Genomic DNA, 15,563 nt, shown 5'->3' with positions numbered 1-15,563 from the left:
TTTTTAAATTTTATATTTTGTTTTAAGATTTATATTTTGTTTTAAGATTTAAGCCTTTTTAGCAAAAAAAAAAGGTTTGGATTTTGTATTCTTTTCATTTATTTTGTTGAACACATCAAATTAATAAATGTAATTCCTTTTACTTATGGAATTTATCGCCAAAAAAAAATGCCGGGTGTTTTACTTCGCTGGGAGCTGGGAGCCACGCATCCAATCTTCTTCGCTGATGAGATAAAAAGGAAAGAATTTTCTTACAATTTCTGCCAGGAAATTCTGGCTGCCATTTTCCTCGTTTAATTTGTCCATTTTCTTTTTAAATTATTCCCCCTTATTGACATTTAAGTCATTGGAATAAACAGCTGTTCCCTAATAATGGTTGACAACATTCTTCTTCTTCTTCTGGCTATCAATTATTTTCATGGTTACCCCTTTTTAAGGCGCACACCACATGTTATAACGTATCAGCTCTATTTGGCAACTAGTCTTGGTATTGGTTGGTTGATTTTGCTCTTTCACCTTTACCTTGAGCAGGAAATGTCAAATACTCGTGATTAGCCGGCTACGTAACGTAAATGTATGCAACGGAAATGTTAACGGAGGAAAGTGAACGTAACGGTAGTATTGGGTGTATGGAAGAGGAATTTTTATAAAATTTAAGAAAATAAATAAAAAATTATAGAATTGCGAAAGATGACATGAAAACCTTTTGACGTAGAGGAAAAGCATTCACAATTCATGTTTTTTTTAACAACTATAGTATTTACTTAATTACCTTAGTGCAAAGCAGCTTCGTAAAACTGCGGAAATGTAGCCGTGAGTCTAGTACCACTTCCTGTCAGAAATATTCAAATTTAAAAGCTACAAGTTTAACTTATTTTTTCGATATTTTGTCCCATTTTTTAATGGATTAAAAGCTCAAAGATGAATGAAATATCTGGATTTTCATACAAACTATGATCCAAAATGTTACATGATTTTGTTCCATAACAAAATTGTTTACTATCTTTACTACGAACCCACAAATGTACGCTTCTTCATTATTGGTTTTTAAATTTTTCAAAGTCCCGAAATTATTATTTTTTTTTAAATCACAATTATAAAAAAAATAATTTAAAAAAATCTATTATTATACAAAAAATTCCTCGATTCTATAAAACTATTTAAAAAACTCTATAATGAAAAAACTATTTTCTAAAAATTTACAATTATAGAGAAAATATTAAAAATTTCAAAACATTTTTATTAATAGGTTATATTACAAAACAATATATATTTTAATAGAAAACCCTATGTAGACATTTTATGCATCCATACAGGCCAACATATCATCGACTTCTGTGTCATTCATTTCCATCTCCTGCTGAGATAGCGCCACTTTTGGTTCCAAATCGGCGCTGAATTCAAGACTATAGAAATCTTTTTCCTTCATTTGTTCATCCAGTGAGGGTTCACCAATGAAACACAAGCCCAGCTCGTGTTTGACAACAACTTTATGCCAAAAGACCGACAAATGACGATTGACAACTTCGGATTTTATGCTGCTAATCCATTTGTTATATTCCTCGAATGCATTAAAAATGAAAACCCGCTTACGGTAAACGGAAAGGGCGGCAGTGATTTTTTCAAAATCTTGTGGTGTCATCGATTCCGTTTGACATATTAAATTCTTGACAACCGAACGCAATTGCAGGGCATAATGATTGAATTTTAGATCACGTTGTGTACTATCTTGTATGGGAAATACATGGGCCTTTAACAGCTTTTCAAAGTCCTCGGCTGGATTTGTTTTGCCCACTTTATCAAAGGATAATTTGATGTTATTATTTTCTTCTTTTGTCTTTGCCCCGGCCTCTTGTTTGGTCACCTCTTTGGCCTGGGAAGCCTTGGCTTTTTTCAACCATTCATCGCTTACTTCAAGCGGGAATAGTTTTTTTACGCGTTTAGCGGCATTTTTAGCCTGTTCTTCAATGGCTTCGGGTAGCTTCCAAAAGGCTTCAACAAAATTTTTATCTTTTAACATTTCCTGGAATTGTTCATCATCTTCACCGGCCTTGCACAGGATTTTACGTTCCAATAAATCCATGAAATTATGCTCAAATATATGTGGCAAATGGCAAAACGGCAGGGCATTTTTTTCGTATGTCTTACGTGGCGTCTCGGAATCTTGGGTTTTCAATGTTAAATCCATGCTATCGATTAGATTATCAATGGCATTTAATTGATCCTCAGAGCATTCTGTGCGTTCGGAGCGCAGCCGGGGAAACTCAAAGAAATGATACTGAGAATGATGTGCCATTTCCATCATATTCAAGCTGGCTGGGAAATTATCTTCTAACTAAGGGAAAACAATTGCAATAAACACAAAAAATATACTTCTTTTAAGTTTCTTACCTCATTTGGCATAAGTACAACCATACGTGGTTTACTTTTGGCCCCAAAGACTTTCCAGCAGAATATAACCCGTTCCGTATCTAGAAGAGCTCGCACCAAAGCATCTAATCTTTGAGCCGAAGATTTCATGCCACGACGATGCAATATTAAGTACGTCGAATCTCCAGCAAAATATTTATTATGGACATGTTTACGTTCCATGAAACCGATAAAAGTTAAACCCGGATCCAATTTCAATTTATCATCATCCATACTGTCATCATAAGGTATAGCCGAGCCACCCAACATATAACCATCCATTAACTCTTCAATATCAACATCGATTTCTTTACCTTTCATAAAATAACCCCATTCACGTCTGAGAACTTCATCCGGTTCATTCCAAACTTTTTTCAATTTTATGGTAGTTTCATCTTTAGTGGTAATCACCCCCGATATGTTGATGACAATTTTTGTGCCAATACGCAATTGACTATTCCAACACCAGGGTCTGGTATTTTTAAATTTCAGTGCCGCCGCTACAGCTTCCGTTAAATTGCAAAGTGTGGCATTACATTCGGAAACCAATCGCAAGGCATATTTTTCATTTTCCAAACGCTGTGCAGATTTCTTGCCCGAATCAAAAATGGCTTGTGGCAGATAATCGTTGGCGGGATTATCAATATAGCATATATCGGGAGATCTGGAAAAAAAATAAATAAATAAAATTAGATTACAAGGACGAGTTTAAAGAGTTCATAAGGTTAAAGATGGATTTGCCTTTTGAAGGTCATAATTCGTGCCAAAGCTGACCAATTCGAAAAAATCTAAACTTTTTCTAAAATTTGATGCTATTTCCTAAATTTTTGCTTTGATTCAACAAAATTAAAAAAAAAATGTAAAATGTATGGCGTTTGACTTTGTTGCCGTTTTTTTATCTCACTCTGTATATGGGAGCTATATCCTAATCTGAATCTATCTTGACAAAATTTAATATACTTATATCAGGGCTGTATCTGATATCTGGTACTAAAGATCATAATTGTGGAATGCATATTAGGCTTGTGAGGGACCTTAAACCCTATAGCTATATCTGAACCGATTCTCATCAAAACTTATGTACTTGCTTCTAGACTGAATTCGGTGGGATGTACCAAAATTCAGGTCATTTGGACTGACATTGGCCATTTGGTGCACAATTAACTCCAAATCTGTTGGAGATATATATGGGAGCTATATCTAAATCTGATCCGATTGTCAACAATTTCAATAGGGTTCGTCTTTAGGCCAAACAAATATTGTTTGGAAAATTTCAGCTCGATCGGATAATGACATACATTTTGTTCACTAGGGTATGACATACAATCGACTCAGAAAGCGATTCTATGAAGATCCTCAAGAGTAACTATGGGTCTATCTCGCTTCCTTCTCTATGTTACAAACAAATGCACAAGGACATAATATCCTTACCACTATATGGCGTAGGTTATAAAAATTTCTGGTGTTACCAACTTCGGACGTTAGAAGGGGCTAGATAGCTCAATATTATCAGATAGATTTTTAATAAGAAGGTTCTGGGGAGATGCCTTTCGTTGGGAGTTTCATGTGATACCTGTAGGGTCTTTTAGGCAGGGATTAAAATTAAAATTCTTAAAAAGACGTTAGAGTTTAATAGCACCAGTCTATCCTTATATGAACTATAGACTAATATAGAGCAACATCCAAGCTTTAAGAGGTGCCTTTCGTTGGGAGTTCCATGTGATACGTGCAGTTACTTATAGGCTGAGATTTATTGTGAAATCTGTAAACAAGGCGTTACGCTTCAAGATAATGAGACTAATTCCTAAAAATCTCACCATTAATTGCATTAAAGTGTGAATTAAATTATTTTGCATAGAAGTTTGAACCCATGAAGACAGTTCAATTGGCTCCTTAAAACCTATAAATGTACTAGCAGTTGCAGCACATTTCTAACAGCCTACATTTTCTGTAAATTTAGTAACAATTCTAAGGCTATGGGAACAATTTTAGACCCTTCCTTCTTTCTGACATGTTGTCTTCTTCCTTAATTGTATGGATGTTAGCTTTATTCTTTAATTTCCTCCTTCCCTCCCCTTTTAGATGTTCATGACTTACACAACAATCAATTCCACCTGATTACTCAGCAACGTTTCGGTTATTTCGCTAAAGTACTTGTACGAATTGTATTCATCATTGAAATCATAGAACAAAATCAAACGTGAACGCTGTATTTTGGCATGTCTGAAAGCATAAGAACAGAATTAAAATCCGTAGTAATAATAAAAAATACGATGCTTCCAACTTACTCCTTGCCCTTCTTCAATAAAGCATAGGCCACAGCTAACGCATCCAACCATTCGCCATTCTCCGATGGCGTTTCATTGACAAATTGATAGAAATTCATTAGCAATTTCCATGTGGGTATTTGTAGCTCTCCCGTATACTGGACAACATTTAAATAGTCATCTTCACAATCGTTGGTATTGATATCGTTATAGGTACGATCAGTACCCACCAGCACAAAGGATAGATAATCCTTTTTGCCGGTACAAATCTAAAGAAAAACAAGAGATTGTAAACATTTGTATATTATGAAGATGCTATTTGCAATAGCTCCATTATTTACCTTCCGTTTAATTATATTCGCACAACACTTGGTGGCTTTTTCCTTAAACTCTTCCGAGGCTGTGCGTCGAACATCCAAAATCAATATCATATATTCCTGGATTGAAAAAAGGAAATGTTTATTATTTTATTTAACAAAAAATTAAAAATAATATCCAATTTTACCTTGTTGTAAGCCATTTGTTTATTGGTTTAAAACAATGTTTTTGTTTGCGAGGCGGTAGTCCACTGCATACAAGTTGTGAAATTACGCCGGTGCTTTCAATTTCCCATCCCTGTTAAAGGTTGCCACAGCTGTTCAAGTATGCATTACCTCTTTATGAAATTCTGGGCCACCCTGTTATGAACATTTGTTTTTGTTGAAACACAAGACTATTGCTCTATTTTCCTTCCTAATTTTCCTTCAATTTCATAAAGGGAAAGTCGGTTATCATAGCAAAAACTTATACATTCTTGCAGTTCTGGAACAGACCATGTGTTTTCAACCCATGTTTACAAAGGACACAAAAATTAATCTTAAATAAAGGGTGATTTTTTAGCAATTATCTCTTTAGCTATTATCTTTATGGGCTGGCAGGTTCAACCCATACTTCTTCAAATATACTGAGAATCGTAACGTAAATGTGAGTGGTGAACGCTACCGTAAATGATATCCCACTTTTGTTTGCCAAAAAAAAAAAATTTTTTGTTTGGCTCAAGGACAAACCCTATTGAAATTGGTGATAATATATATATATATATATATATATATATATATATATATATATATATATATATATATATATATATATATATATATATATATATATATATATCTTCAACCGATTTCGGCTTAATTGTGCACCAAATGGCCAATTTCAGTCAAAATGTCCTGAATTTTGGCACATCCGTCAGTTATAGCTATAACTGCCATTTATATGTTTCGTTCGATTGGGGGGTTTAGGTCCCTCACATGCGCAATATGCACTCCACAAGAATGATATTTGGTACCGGACATCAGATTCCACACGAAAATACCTCTGTCAAATTTTATTGGGGTCGGTTCAGAATGGGATATAGCTCCCATATATATCTTTGTCCGATATCAGGTATATTTTACACCAAATGGCTAATATTAGCCCAAATGAATTTTGGTACTTCGTCTACATATTTTGTCTAGAAGCAAGTACATCAAATATAGCTATAGCTCCCATATATATGCTTCATTCGATTAATGTTAAATCCCTCACATGCGTAATATGCACTGCACAACAAAGATATTTTATACAGCAAATCAAATACAGACCAAATTTTATCGGGATCGGTTCAGATTTTTATATACCCTCGATTATTGTCCACCTTATATGTAATATCAGCCCAAATTGGATAGAGTTTTTCATATTCAACCGAATTTTTCCATTTGTTGAAACTCAGTGTGGTATATCTATTGATCCAATAAATATTTTTTAACAGTCGGTACTGCCCTACTTTTGACCTTTCCTTACTTTTTTTCTTTGAACTTTCCTATAGCTCTTAAAAAACGCCCTTTATCAAACTTCGTTCTTTCACATATTGCAACGCTCATAGTCACCCTGTTTTTTGTGGAACTCATTATCGACAGACAACAACAAGCCTTGGGGTTGCACGCTTCCATTTTATGTCAATTGCTGGATTAAGTAATCCCGCCTAGATTAGGGCAGTTGAATTTTGAATTTTATTCGGCTATAAACTCTTACATATTCCATTTATTCCACATCACCCTGTTGCGACAGCTGTTCGAATGTTTTCAAAAGTATTGCGAATTTTTGTTCTTTCAGTGACTCACACCAGACATTTCAGAGTAAGCTCGTCATTATCTCCTGTGCAACAAACTTGGCAACTTCCGAAGAGCATCTGCACCAATCGAACATTCACAAGCATGTCTAAAGAATCTCAAGAAGTGAAATTTGCCGAATTTGTTCCATCGCTGGCGATGGACAAACTTTTGCAAATTTACGAGGAAGCCATGGATAACAAAATCGATGTTGACTCCGAAGACCATGAGGAAATATGGTTAGAGTTTTCTGAAGCGGTAACCGGCTGTATTTGGAAGATTGTTTTCACTGCGAAAAGTCTCAGTAAAGAAGATTCGGATAAAGCAAGTGCATTGCTAAAGAAGTATCGGGATGATGCGGGATTTATTAATCCCACATTTTACAACAAGTGGATTTATACCTTCAGAGATGAGTTGCTGAAGAAGGAGGTGTTGGATTTTTGGAAAAATGAAGTTGTGGCAAAGGAATTGGGTCCCTTGTGGGCAAGAGATTGTGACTTTTTTGATAAATCGGATGATCCAGAACCTGTTAAATTTTATCAACATGCCGGCTGTGAGGCTCCGTGGTTGAAAGCAAAGAAACCTGTTGCAGAGCCATTGAATCTTTTTGGCAATACTGCAGCATCCCCCAAATCACCAGGCACTGCCGCTTCTACGGCATCTTTAAGGAAAATAAGCTTAGACAATGCCTTGGCCGATTATAAGAACAATATGGAGGCACAAAACAACATTGATCCCGACGACGAGGAGGCATTTACAAAAATTTTTACCGAAGTCCGTGAGGTTTTGTGGAAATTGTTATTCAATGAATCGTCATTGTCAGATGCAAAATTGAAACAAGCCGCTGAATTATTGTTGGCCTACAAGAAAGATGCATGCTTCCAATCGCCTTATCAATACAACGATTGGATCGTTACGGTTCGTGATGAATTAATTAAGCGTAAATATGTTGATTTTTGGAAAATCGTTGTCAACCAAGAATTGGGTCTTATCGGTGCCAAGGAATCGGATTATTTTGACGATATGGAAGATCCCAAAATACCAGAATTTTATACGATTGGTAACGAAAAGTTAACGCAGGAGAAAAAGTAAATGCCATTGACATTTTGTTTTGTATTAATTTTGTAAGATTGTATATTTTCCTTAATAACAAGCTGAGCTTGAATAATATCACACTTTTATGGCATCCAAACCCTTTACATTGCAGTGCAGCAGCAGCATCAGCAGGGAATCGAATACTAACATATTAAATCAACCATACAACTATTAGACAGTAGAATAGTTTTCCTTAATTTTGTTATAAATATATCAATATTCAACATTGTGTTTGAACTTTAAGTGCATATGATGTACATATAATTTTTGTATTACGATTTTAATAAAGTTTTGTACATTTATTTGAAAAAAAAAAAACTTAAACAAACAGATAAGTTATTAAAATCTTAGAATTGGAACATTAATGGGGAATTCAAATGGTTAAAGTTCAGCACTCTTGAGTTTGGAATTTAATGTGCAGCTTCAAATGCACACCCTACACCATGTAAAGAAGGTTTTTTTAAGATTTTTCTTCCGTTTGTAGCTCGTGAAAATAATAATTTAAGACCCAATAAATAAGGATACACGCAGGGCGGAGACCAATCCTGTGTTATAAAAAATCTGAATGGATTCATTTTCTTATAGTGTAGGGTATTCAAAATTCGGCCCAGACGAACATAATGCCTTTTATATTTGTTTTGTATCACCCAGTTTACACAGCTGTTTCAATGTTTTTTTTTTCAAGTATTGCGATGTTTCAAATATTGCAATTTTCAGTGACTCACATCAGCATTAGCATCATAACAAACTTTAAACGTTCTAAAAACAACATTCACAGCCATGTCTAAAGAATCTCAAGAAGTAAAATTTTGCGGATTTTTACCCTCACTACCAAAAGAAAAGCTTTTACAAAACTTCGAAGAAGCCAAACAGAAAATTGATGTAGACTCTGAGGACCACGAAGAAATATGGGAAGAATTTTCAAAAGCGGTTACCGGCTGTATTTGGGAAATAGTTTTCAGCACAAAAATTTCCAATTTCGGATAAAGCCAGTGCCTTACTGAAGCAATATCGAGATGAAGCCTTGTTGATTGATCCAACATTTTACAATAAATGGATTTACGACTTCAGAAATAGATTCTCTAGTCTATTTGATTTTTGGAAAAATGAAATGGTGGCCAAGGAATTGGGTCCACTATGGGCTAGAGATTGTGACTTTTTTGATAAGATGGATGATCCGGAGCCTGCCAAATTTTACCAACTTGCCGGTTGTGAGGCGCCTTGGTTGAAGGAGAAGAAATCTGAGGCAGAGCCACTTATTCCCTACGACAGTGCAAAGACAGTTGTTTCAAAGGCATCTTTGAAGAAAATAACCCTGGATAATGCCCTGGCAGACTATAAGAACAATATGGAGGCACAAAATAATATTGATCGCAATGATGAGGAGGCTTTTACCAAAATATTCACGGAAGTTCGTGAGGTATTGTGGAAATTGCTTTTTGATGAACCTTCATTGTCGGAAGCAAAGGCGAAACAAGCTGCCGAATTGATGTTGGCATACAAGATAGATGCATGTTTCCAATCGCCGTATCAGTACAATGATTGGATCGTCACAGTTCGTGATGAATTATTCAAACGGAAATTTGTTGATTTTTGGAAAATCGTTGTCGATCAAGAATTGGGTCTTATCGGTGCCAAAGAATCAGATTACTTTGATGATATGGACGATCCAAAAATTCCAGAATTTTACAAGATTGGAAACGAGAAGTTAAAGCAGGAGAAAAATAAGTAATTGCCATTGACATTTTGTTTTGCCTTAATTTTGTAAGATTGTATATTTTCCTTAATAACAAGCAGAGCTTGAATGGTATGACACTTTTATGGCATCCAAACCCTTTACATTGCAGTGCAGCAGCAGCATCAGCAGGGAATCGAATACTAACATTTTAAATCAACCACACAGCTATTAGACAGTAGAATAGTTTTCCTTACAATTTTGTTATAAATTTACGAATATTCAACATTGTATTTGTACTTTAAGTGCATATGATGTACATAAAATTTTTGTATTACGATTTTAATAAAGTTTTGTACATTTATTTAAAAAAAATCCTTTTTGAAAAAAGTTAAACAGTTAAGTTATTAATTAATTAATCTTAGGATTGGAACATTAATGGGGAATTCAAATGGTTAAAGTTCAGCACTCTTGAGTTTGGAGTTTAATGTGCAGCTTAAAACTCACACCCTACACCATCTAAAGAAGATTCTTTTAAGTTTTTTTCTTCCGTTTGTAGCTCGTAAAAATAATAATTTTAGACCCTATAAATAAGGATAAACACAGCGCGGGGACCATTAGTGTTATAAAAAAATCAGAATGGATTAATTTTCTTATAGTGTAGGGTATCCAGAATTCGGTCCAGACGAACATAATGCCTTTGATATTTGTTTTGTATCACCCAGTTTACACAGCTGTTTCAATGTTTTTTTTTTTTTCAAGTATTGCGAAATATCAAATGTTTTCAGTGACTCACATCACCATTAGCATCATAACAAACTTTAAGCGTTCTAAAAGCAAAAACTACATTCACAGCCATGTCTAAAGAATCTCAAGAAGTAAAATTTTCCGGATTTTTACCCTCACTACCAAAAGAAAAGCTTTTACAAAACTTCGAAGAAGCCAAACAGAAAATTGATGTAGACTCTGAGGACCACGAAGAAATATGGGAAGAATTTTCAAAAGCGGTTACCGGCTGTATTTGCGAGATAGTCTTTAGCACAAAAATTTCCAAAAAAGAAGATTCGGATAAAGTCAGTGCCTTACTGAAGCAATATCGAGATGAAGCCTTGTTGATTGATCCAACATTTTACAATAAATGGATTTACGACTTCAGAAATAGATTCTCTAGTCTATTTGATTTTTGGAAAAATGAAATGGTGGCCAAGGAATTGGGTCCACTATGGGCTAGAGATTGTGACTTTTTTGATAAGATGGATGATCCGGAGCCTGCCAAATTTTACCAACTTGCCGGTTGTGAGGCGCCTTGGTTGAAGGAGAAGAAATCTGAGGCAGAGCCACTTATTCCCTACGACAGTGCAAAGACAGTTGTTTCAAAGGCATCTTTGAAGAAAATAACCCTGGATAATGCCCTGGCAGACTATAAGAACAATATGGAGGCACAAAATAATATTGATCGCAATGATGAGGAGGCTTTTACCAAAATATTCACGGAAGTTCGTGAGGTATTGTGGAAATTGCTTTTCGATGAACCTTCATTGTCGGAAGCAAAGGCGAAACAAGCTGCCGAATTGATGTTGGCATACAAGATAGATGCATGTTTCCAATCGCCGTATCAGTACAATGATTGGATCGTCACAGTTCGTGATGAATTATTCAAACGGAAATTTGTTGATTTTTGGAAAATCGTTGTCGATCAAGAATTGGGTCTTATCGGTGCCAAAGAATCAGATTACTTTGATGATATGGACGATCCAAAAATTCCAGAATTTTACAAGATTGGAAACGAGAAGTTAAAGCAGGAGAAAAAGAAGTAATTGCCATTGACATTTTGTTTTGCCTTAATTTTGTAAGATTGTATATTTTCCTTAATAACAAGTTGAGCTTGAATGATATGACACTTTTATGGCATCCAAACCCTTTACATTGCAGTGCAGCAGCAGCATCAGCAGGGAATCGAATACTAACATTTCAAATCAACCACACAGCTATTAGATAGTGGAATAGTTTTTCTTACAATTTTGTTATAAATTTACGAGTATTCAACATTGTATTTGTACTTTAAGTGCATATGATGTACATAAAATTTTTGTATTACGATTTTAATAAAGTTTTGTACATTTATTTAAAAAAAACCCTTTTTGAAAAAAGTTAAACAAACAGTTAAGTTATTAATTAATTAATCTTAGGATTGGATCATTAATGGGGAATTCAAATGGTTAAAGTTCAGCACTCTTGAGTTTGGAGTTTAATGTGCAGCTTAAAACTCACACCCTACACCATGTAAAGAAGGTTCTTTTAAGTTTTTTTCTTCCGTTTGTAGCTCGTAAAAATAATAATTTTAGACCCTATAAATAAGGATACACACAGGTTGGGTACCAAGAGTGTGTTATAAAAAAAATCAGAATGGATTCATTTTCTTATAGTGTAGGGTATCCAAAATTCGGCCCAGACGAACATAATGCCTTTGATATTTGTTTTGTATCACCCAGTTTACACAGCTGTTTCAATGTTTTTTTTTTTTTTTTGTTCAAATATTGCGAAATTTCAAATGTTGCACCTTTCAGTGACTCACATTAGCCGGGTTTGCTTTAGCATCATACAAACTTTAAGCGTTCTAAAAACAAAAACAGCATTCACAGCCATGTCTAAAGAATCTCAAGAAGTAAAATTTTCCGGATTTTTACCCTCACTACCAAAGGAAAAGCTTTTACAAAACTACGAAGAAGCCAAACAGAAAATTGATGTAGAGTCTGAGGACCACAAAGAAATATGGGAAGAATTTTCAAAAGCGGTTACCGGCTGTATTTGCGAGATAGTCTTTAGCCCAAAAATTTCCAACAAAGAAGATTCGGATAAAGCCAGTGCCTTACTCAAAAATTATAGGGATGATGCCTTATTGATTAATCCAAAATTTTTCAATAAATGGATTTATGACTTCAGAAAAAGATTCTCAAGTCTATTGGATTTTTGGAAAAATGAAATGGTGGCCAAGGAATTGGGTCCATTGTGGACAGGAGATTTTGAACTTTTTGATAGATTTGATGATCCAGAACCCGGTAAGTTTTACCAACTAGCCGTTTGTGAGTCTCCATGTTTGGAAGAGGTGGTATCTGCTGTTTCGACGGCATCTTTGAAGAAAATAAGCCTAGATAATACATTGGCAGACTACAAAGACAACATGAAAGCACAAAAAGACATTGATATAAATGATGAGGATGCTTTTACAAAAATTTTCACAGAAGTTCGTGAGGTATTGTGGAAATTGATATTCGATGAACCTGCATTGTCGGAGACAAAAGCGAAACAAGCCGCCGAATTATTATGGGCATACAAGGTAGATGCATGTTTCCGATCGCCGTATCAGTACAATGATTGGATCGTCACGGTTCGTGATGAATTGGTCAAACGCAAATTTGTCGATTTTTGGAAAATAGTTGTCGATCAGGAATTGGGTCTCATCGGTTCCAAGGAATCGGATTACTTTGATGATATGGACGATCCGGAAATTCCAGAATTTTATAAGATTGGAAACGATAATTTAAAGATGGAGTCCAAATAATTGTTTCCCATAAATGATGGCGAAAATATTTATGTATTATTAACTTTTGTAATCATATGGTCTGTTCCAGATCTGCATGAGTGTACAATTTAATTTTTCTACTATGGTACCGATTTTCCCTTTATGTTTATGACTAAGCTGCACTTAGACACAAGACAATAAATACCTCTTTTGTGGCATTTATGCCCTTGAATATCAGTGAGATTCGAATATTAATAGTACACTCCTCCCGACAGCTATGAGAAAACCAGGTAGTTATACCCTACACCACAAGGTGGTCAGGGTATTATGTCTTTGTGCATTTGTTTGTAACAGGCAGAAGGAAACGAGATAGACCCATAGTTCCTTTTGATGATCTGCATAGAATCACATTCTGAGTCGATTTATGCATGTCCGTCCGTCCGTCTGTCCGTCCGTCCGTCTGTCCGTCCGTCCGTCCGTCCGTCTGTCCATGTATTTTTGTAAACAAAGTACAGGTCGTATTTATTGCCCGATCCAGATGAAATTTTGCACAGATCATTTGTTTGGCCCAAGGACGAACCCTATTGAAATTGGAGATAATCGGTCAAAATTTAGATATAGCTCCCATATATATTTTCGTCCGATTTGCCTTTTATTGTGCACCAAACGTGTAATATCAGGCCGAATTTTATGGAATTTTGCATATACACCCAAATTAGGCCTGAAAATATGTATGCCAAATTTGATCGAAATCGGTTCAGATAAAGCTATAGCTCCCATATATATTGTTCATCCGATTTGCTATTTTTGTCCACCGCCGCCGTAATATGCACTCTGCAACAACAATATTTGGGGAAATATATCAAATACAGCTCAGAAATACATTTGCTAAATTTTATCGAGATCGGTTCAGATTTGGATATAGCTCCCATATATAACTTCGTCCGATTTACTTTTTATTGTGCACCAAACGTCTAATATTTGTCCAAATGGGATGGAATTTGGCACTTACGACCGAATTGAGTCTAGAAGCTAGTATGCCAAATTTGATGGAAATCGGTTCAGATATAGCTATAGCTCCCATATATATTGTTCATCCGATTTGTTATTTTTGTCCACTGCCGCCGTAATATGCACTCCGTAACAACGATATTCAGGGAAATATATCAAATACAGCTCAGAAATATCTTTGCCAAATTTTATCGAGATCGGTTCAGATTTGGATATAGCTCCCATATATATCTTTATCCAAATGGCAGTACAATTCCGAATTTAAAAGATACATATGCTTCGGCATATTTAGTCTTTTGAACTTTAAGTTATAATTATAATCATAGTGTGTATGATTGAATTCTCCCATAAAAACTTTTAATTGTTATGTGTAGCTCTACTAAATTAGCAAAGTGGTGTAGGGTATCATAAAGTCGGCCCCGCCCGACTTTAAGACTTTCTTTACTGGTTATCCTTGAATTTATTATATTATTTATATAGTTATTTATGTAGATACATACATACATTTAGTTTTTATTTATTACCTTGATATAAATAAAATTCTGTTAGATTATTTATGCGTTTAAAAATGGAACATGTAAAGACAGGTTGGGTTGTCATTAATCAAAAAGCAGTACTAGCTTGGAAGGAAAATATTAAAAATATTGGAAATCTTTAATTTTAGGTAGGAATATTAAGCCACTAAAATTGTTGATGTCCAAAAAATAGTGGAACTCTGAGTATTAATGATTTCAGACTTATGCATTTTCTTTATAAGAACAGTCAGGTTATTTACATATAAAAATTTAATTATACCCTCAGCCATATGGCTAGAGAGGGTTTATATAATTTAATAGGCCAAAATGTGTCTCATTGAAATACGGTTTTACACCCTAGGTCTCTTTTGACCAAATCCGTTTCAAGGGAGTATCCGATTTGGTCCAAACTTGTTACATCGTGATATTATTATGAAACATAGATCGAATTCGGAGATGGGCATTGTCGGTCCACTCCTTCTGGTACCTCCCCCCAAATGCCGACATTTCAAAAAAAAAAAAATAAATAATAAAAATAAATAAAATAATGATAGTTTACTGCACAGAGAGAGAGAGAAAGGATAATCCGATTTTGCTCCAACTTTCCAAATCCTAATATTTGCATCATTGCTAAGACTGGTGTGAAGGTGGAATATATCGGTCCACTCCTTCTGGTACCTCCCCTACAAAAGGTCGACATTTTCAAAGAAAATAATTTACTGCCCAGAGAGAGAAAGGATAATCCGATTTTGCTCCAACTTTCCAAATCCTAATATTTACATCATTGCTTGGTCTGGTATGAAGGTGGAATATATCGGTCCACTTCTACTGGCACTTTCCCCACAAAGGGTCAAAATTTTGAATAACCATGAAGCTCATAAAACGTGAAATTAACATCTGATTTCATTCAGACTTGGTACATCTCAATATTTCCAT

General features: G+C 35.0%; 6 protein-coding genes across 6 annotated transcripts in view; 4 read left to right on the top strand and 2 right to left on the bottom strand.

The window, feature by feature from the left end:
- Nucleotides 1-539, bottom strand: part of LOC101895509 (1-phosphatidylinositol 3-phosphate 5-kinase) — a 42,125-nt gene extending 41,586 nt beyond the window's left edge. The window contains exon 1 of the mRNA XM_059130272.1: nt 449-539. The gene's annotated coding sequence lies outside the window, so the exon portion shown is untranslated. The remainder of the gene's footprint in view (nt 1-448) is intronic.
- A 680-nt stretch (nt 540-1,219) lies between these two features.
- Nucleotides 1,220-5,334, bottom strand: LOC101899959 (X-ray repair cross-complementing protein 5). Its single transcript, XM_005178216.4, has 6 exons — nt 5,182-5,334; nt 5,018-5,113; nt 4,698-4,945; nt 4,507-4,632; nt 2,392-3,073; nt 1,220-2,335 (listed from the first exon to the last, which is right to left on the bottom strand). The coding sequence occupies exons 1-6, from the start codon at nt 5,194-5,196 to the stop codon at nt 1,301-1,303; spliced, it is 2,202 nt and encodes a 733-aa protein (XP_005178273.1). The 5' UTR covers nt 5,197-5,334; the 3' UTR covers nt 1,220-1,300.
- A 1,579-nt stretch (nt 5,335-6,913) lies between these two features.
- Nucleotides 6,914-7,900, top strand: LOC101899517 (uncharacterized). Its single transcript, XM_005178213.2, has one exon. It carries the CDS (start codon nt 6,914-6,916, stop codon nt 7,898-7,900), a length of 987 nt encoding a protein of 328 aa, XP_005178270.1.
- Nucleotides 7,901-8,643: 743 nt separating this feature from the next.
- LOC131806042 (uncharacterized) lies at nt 8,644-9,953 on the top strand. The gene is made up of 2 exons (XM_059129924.1): nt 8,644-9,631; nt 9,701-9,953. Exons 1-2 carry the CDS (start codon nt 9,015-9,017, stop codon nt 9,705-9,707), a joined length of 624 nt encoding a protein of 207 aa, XP_058985907.1. The 5' UTR covers nt 8,644-9,014; the 3' UTR covers nt 9,708-9,953.
- A 397-nt stretch (nt 9,954-10,350) lies between these two features.
- Nucleotides 10,351-11,650, top strand: LOC131806041 (uncharacterized). Its single transcript, XM_059129921.1, has one exon. The coding sequence runs from the start codon at nt 10,436-10,438 to the stop codon at nt 11,393-11,395; it is 960 nt and encodes a 319-aa protein (XP_058985904.1). The 5' UTR covers nt 10,351-10,435; the 3' UTR covers nt 11,396-11,650.
- A 454-nt stretch (nt 11,651-12,104) lies between these two features.
- On the top strand, nt 12,105-13,338 carry LOC101900132 (uncharacterized). Its single transcript, XM_020034970.2, has 2 exons — nt 12,105-12,637; nt 12,821-13,338. The coding sequence occupies exons 1-2, from the start codon at nt 12,130-12,132 to the stop codon at nt 13,138-13,140; spliced, it is 828 nt and encodes a 275-aa protein (XP_019890529.2). The 5' UTR covers nt 12,105-12,129; the 3' UTR covers nt 13,141-13,338.
- The last annotated feature ends 2,225 nt before the right edge of the window (nt 13,339-15,563 follow it).

This window comes from Musca domestica, unplaced genomic scaffold (genome assembly GCF_030504385.1).
Source record: "Musca domestica strain aabys unplaced genomic scaffold, Musca_domestica.polishedcontigs.V.1.1 7, whole genome shotgun sequence".
NCBI lineage: Eukaryota > Metazoa > Arthropoda > Insecta > Diptera > Muscidae > Musca > Musca domestica.
This window is presented reverse-complemented; position numbering and strand designations above follow the sequence as displayed.

Bases quoted from the DNA above. Each gene is read 5' to 3' on its own strand.
- LOC101899959 (XM_005178216.4), bottom strand. The intron at 4,633-4,697 runs GTAAGTTGGAAG...TTATGCTTTCAG, and splicing joins TTATTGAAGAAGGGCAAGGA to ACATGCCAAAATACAGCGTT. The intron at 2,336-2,391 runs GTAAGAAACTTA...GTTTTCCCTTAG, and splicing joins TTGTACTTATGCCAAATGAG to TTAGAAGATAATTTCCCAGC.
- LOC101899517 (XM_005178213.2), top strand. From the start codon at position 6,914: ATGTCTAAAGAATCTCAAGAAGTGAAATTTGCCGAATTTGTTCCATCG.
- LOC131806042 (XM_059129924.1), top strand. From the start codon at position 9,015: ATGGTGGCCAAGGAATTGGGTCCACTATGGGCTAGAGATTGTGACTTT.
- LOC131806041 (XM_059129921.1), top strand. From the start codon at position 10,436: ATGTCTAAAGAATCTCAAGAAGTAAAATTTTCCGGATTTTTACCCTCA.
- LOC101900132 (XM_020034970.2), top strand. From the start codon at position 12,130: ATGTTGCACCTTTCAGTGACTCACATTAGCCGGGTTTGCTTTAGCATC. The intron at 12,638-12,820 runs GTAAGTTTTACC...AAATTTTCACAG, and splicing joins ATTTGATGATCCAGAACCCG to AAGTTCGTGAGGTATTGTGG.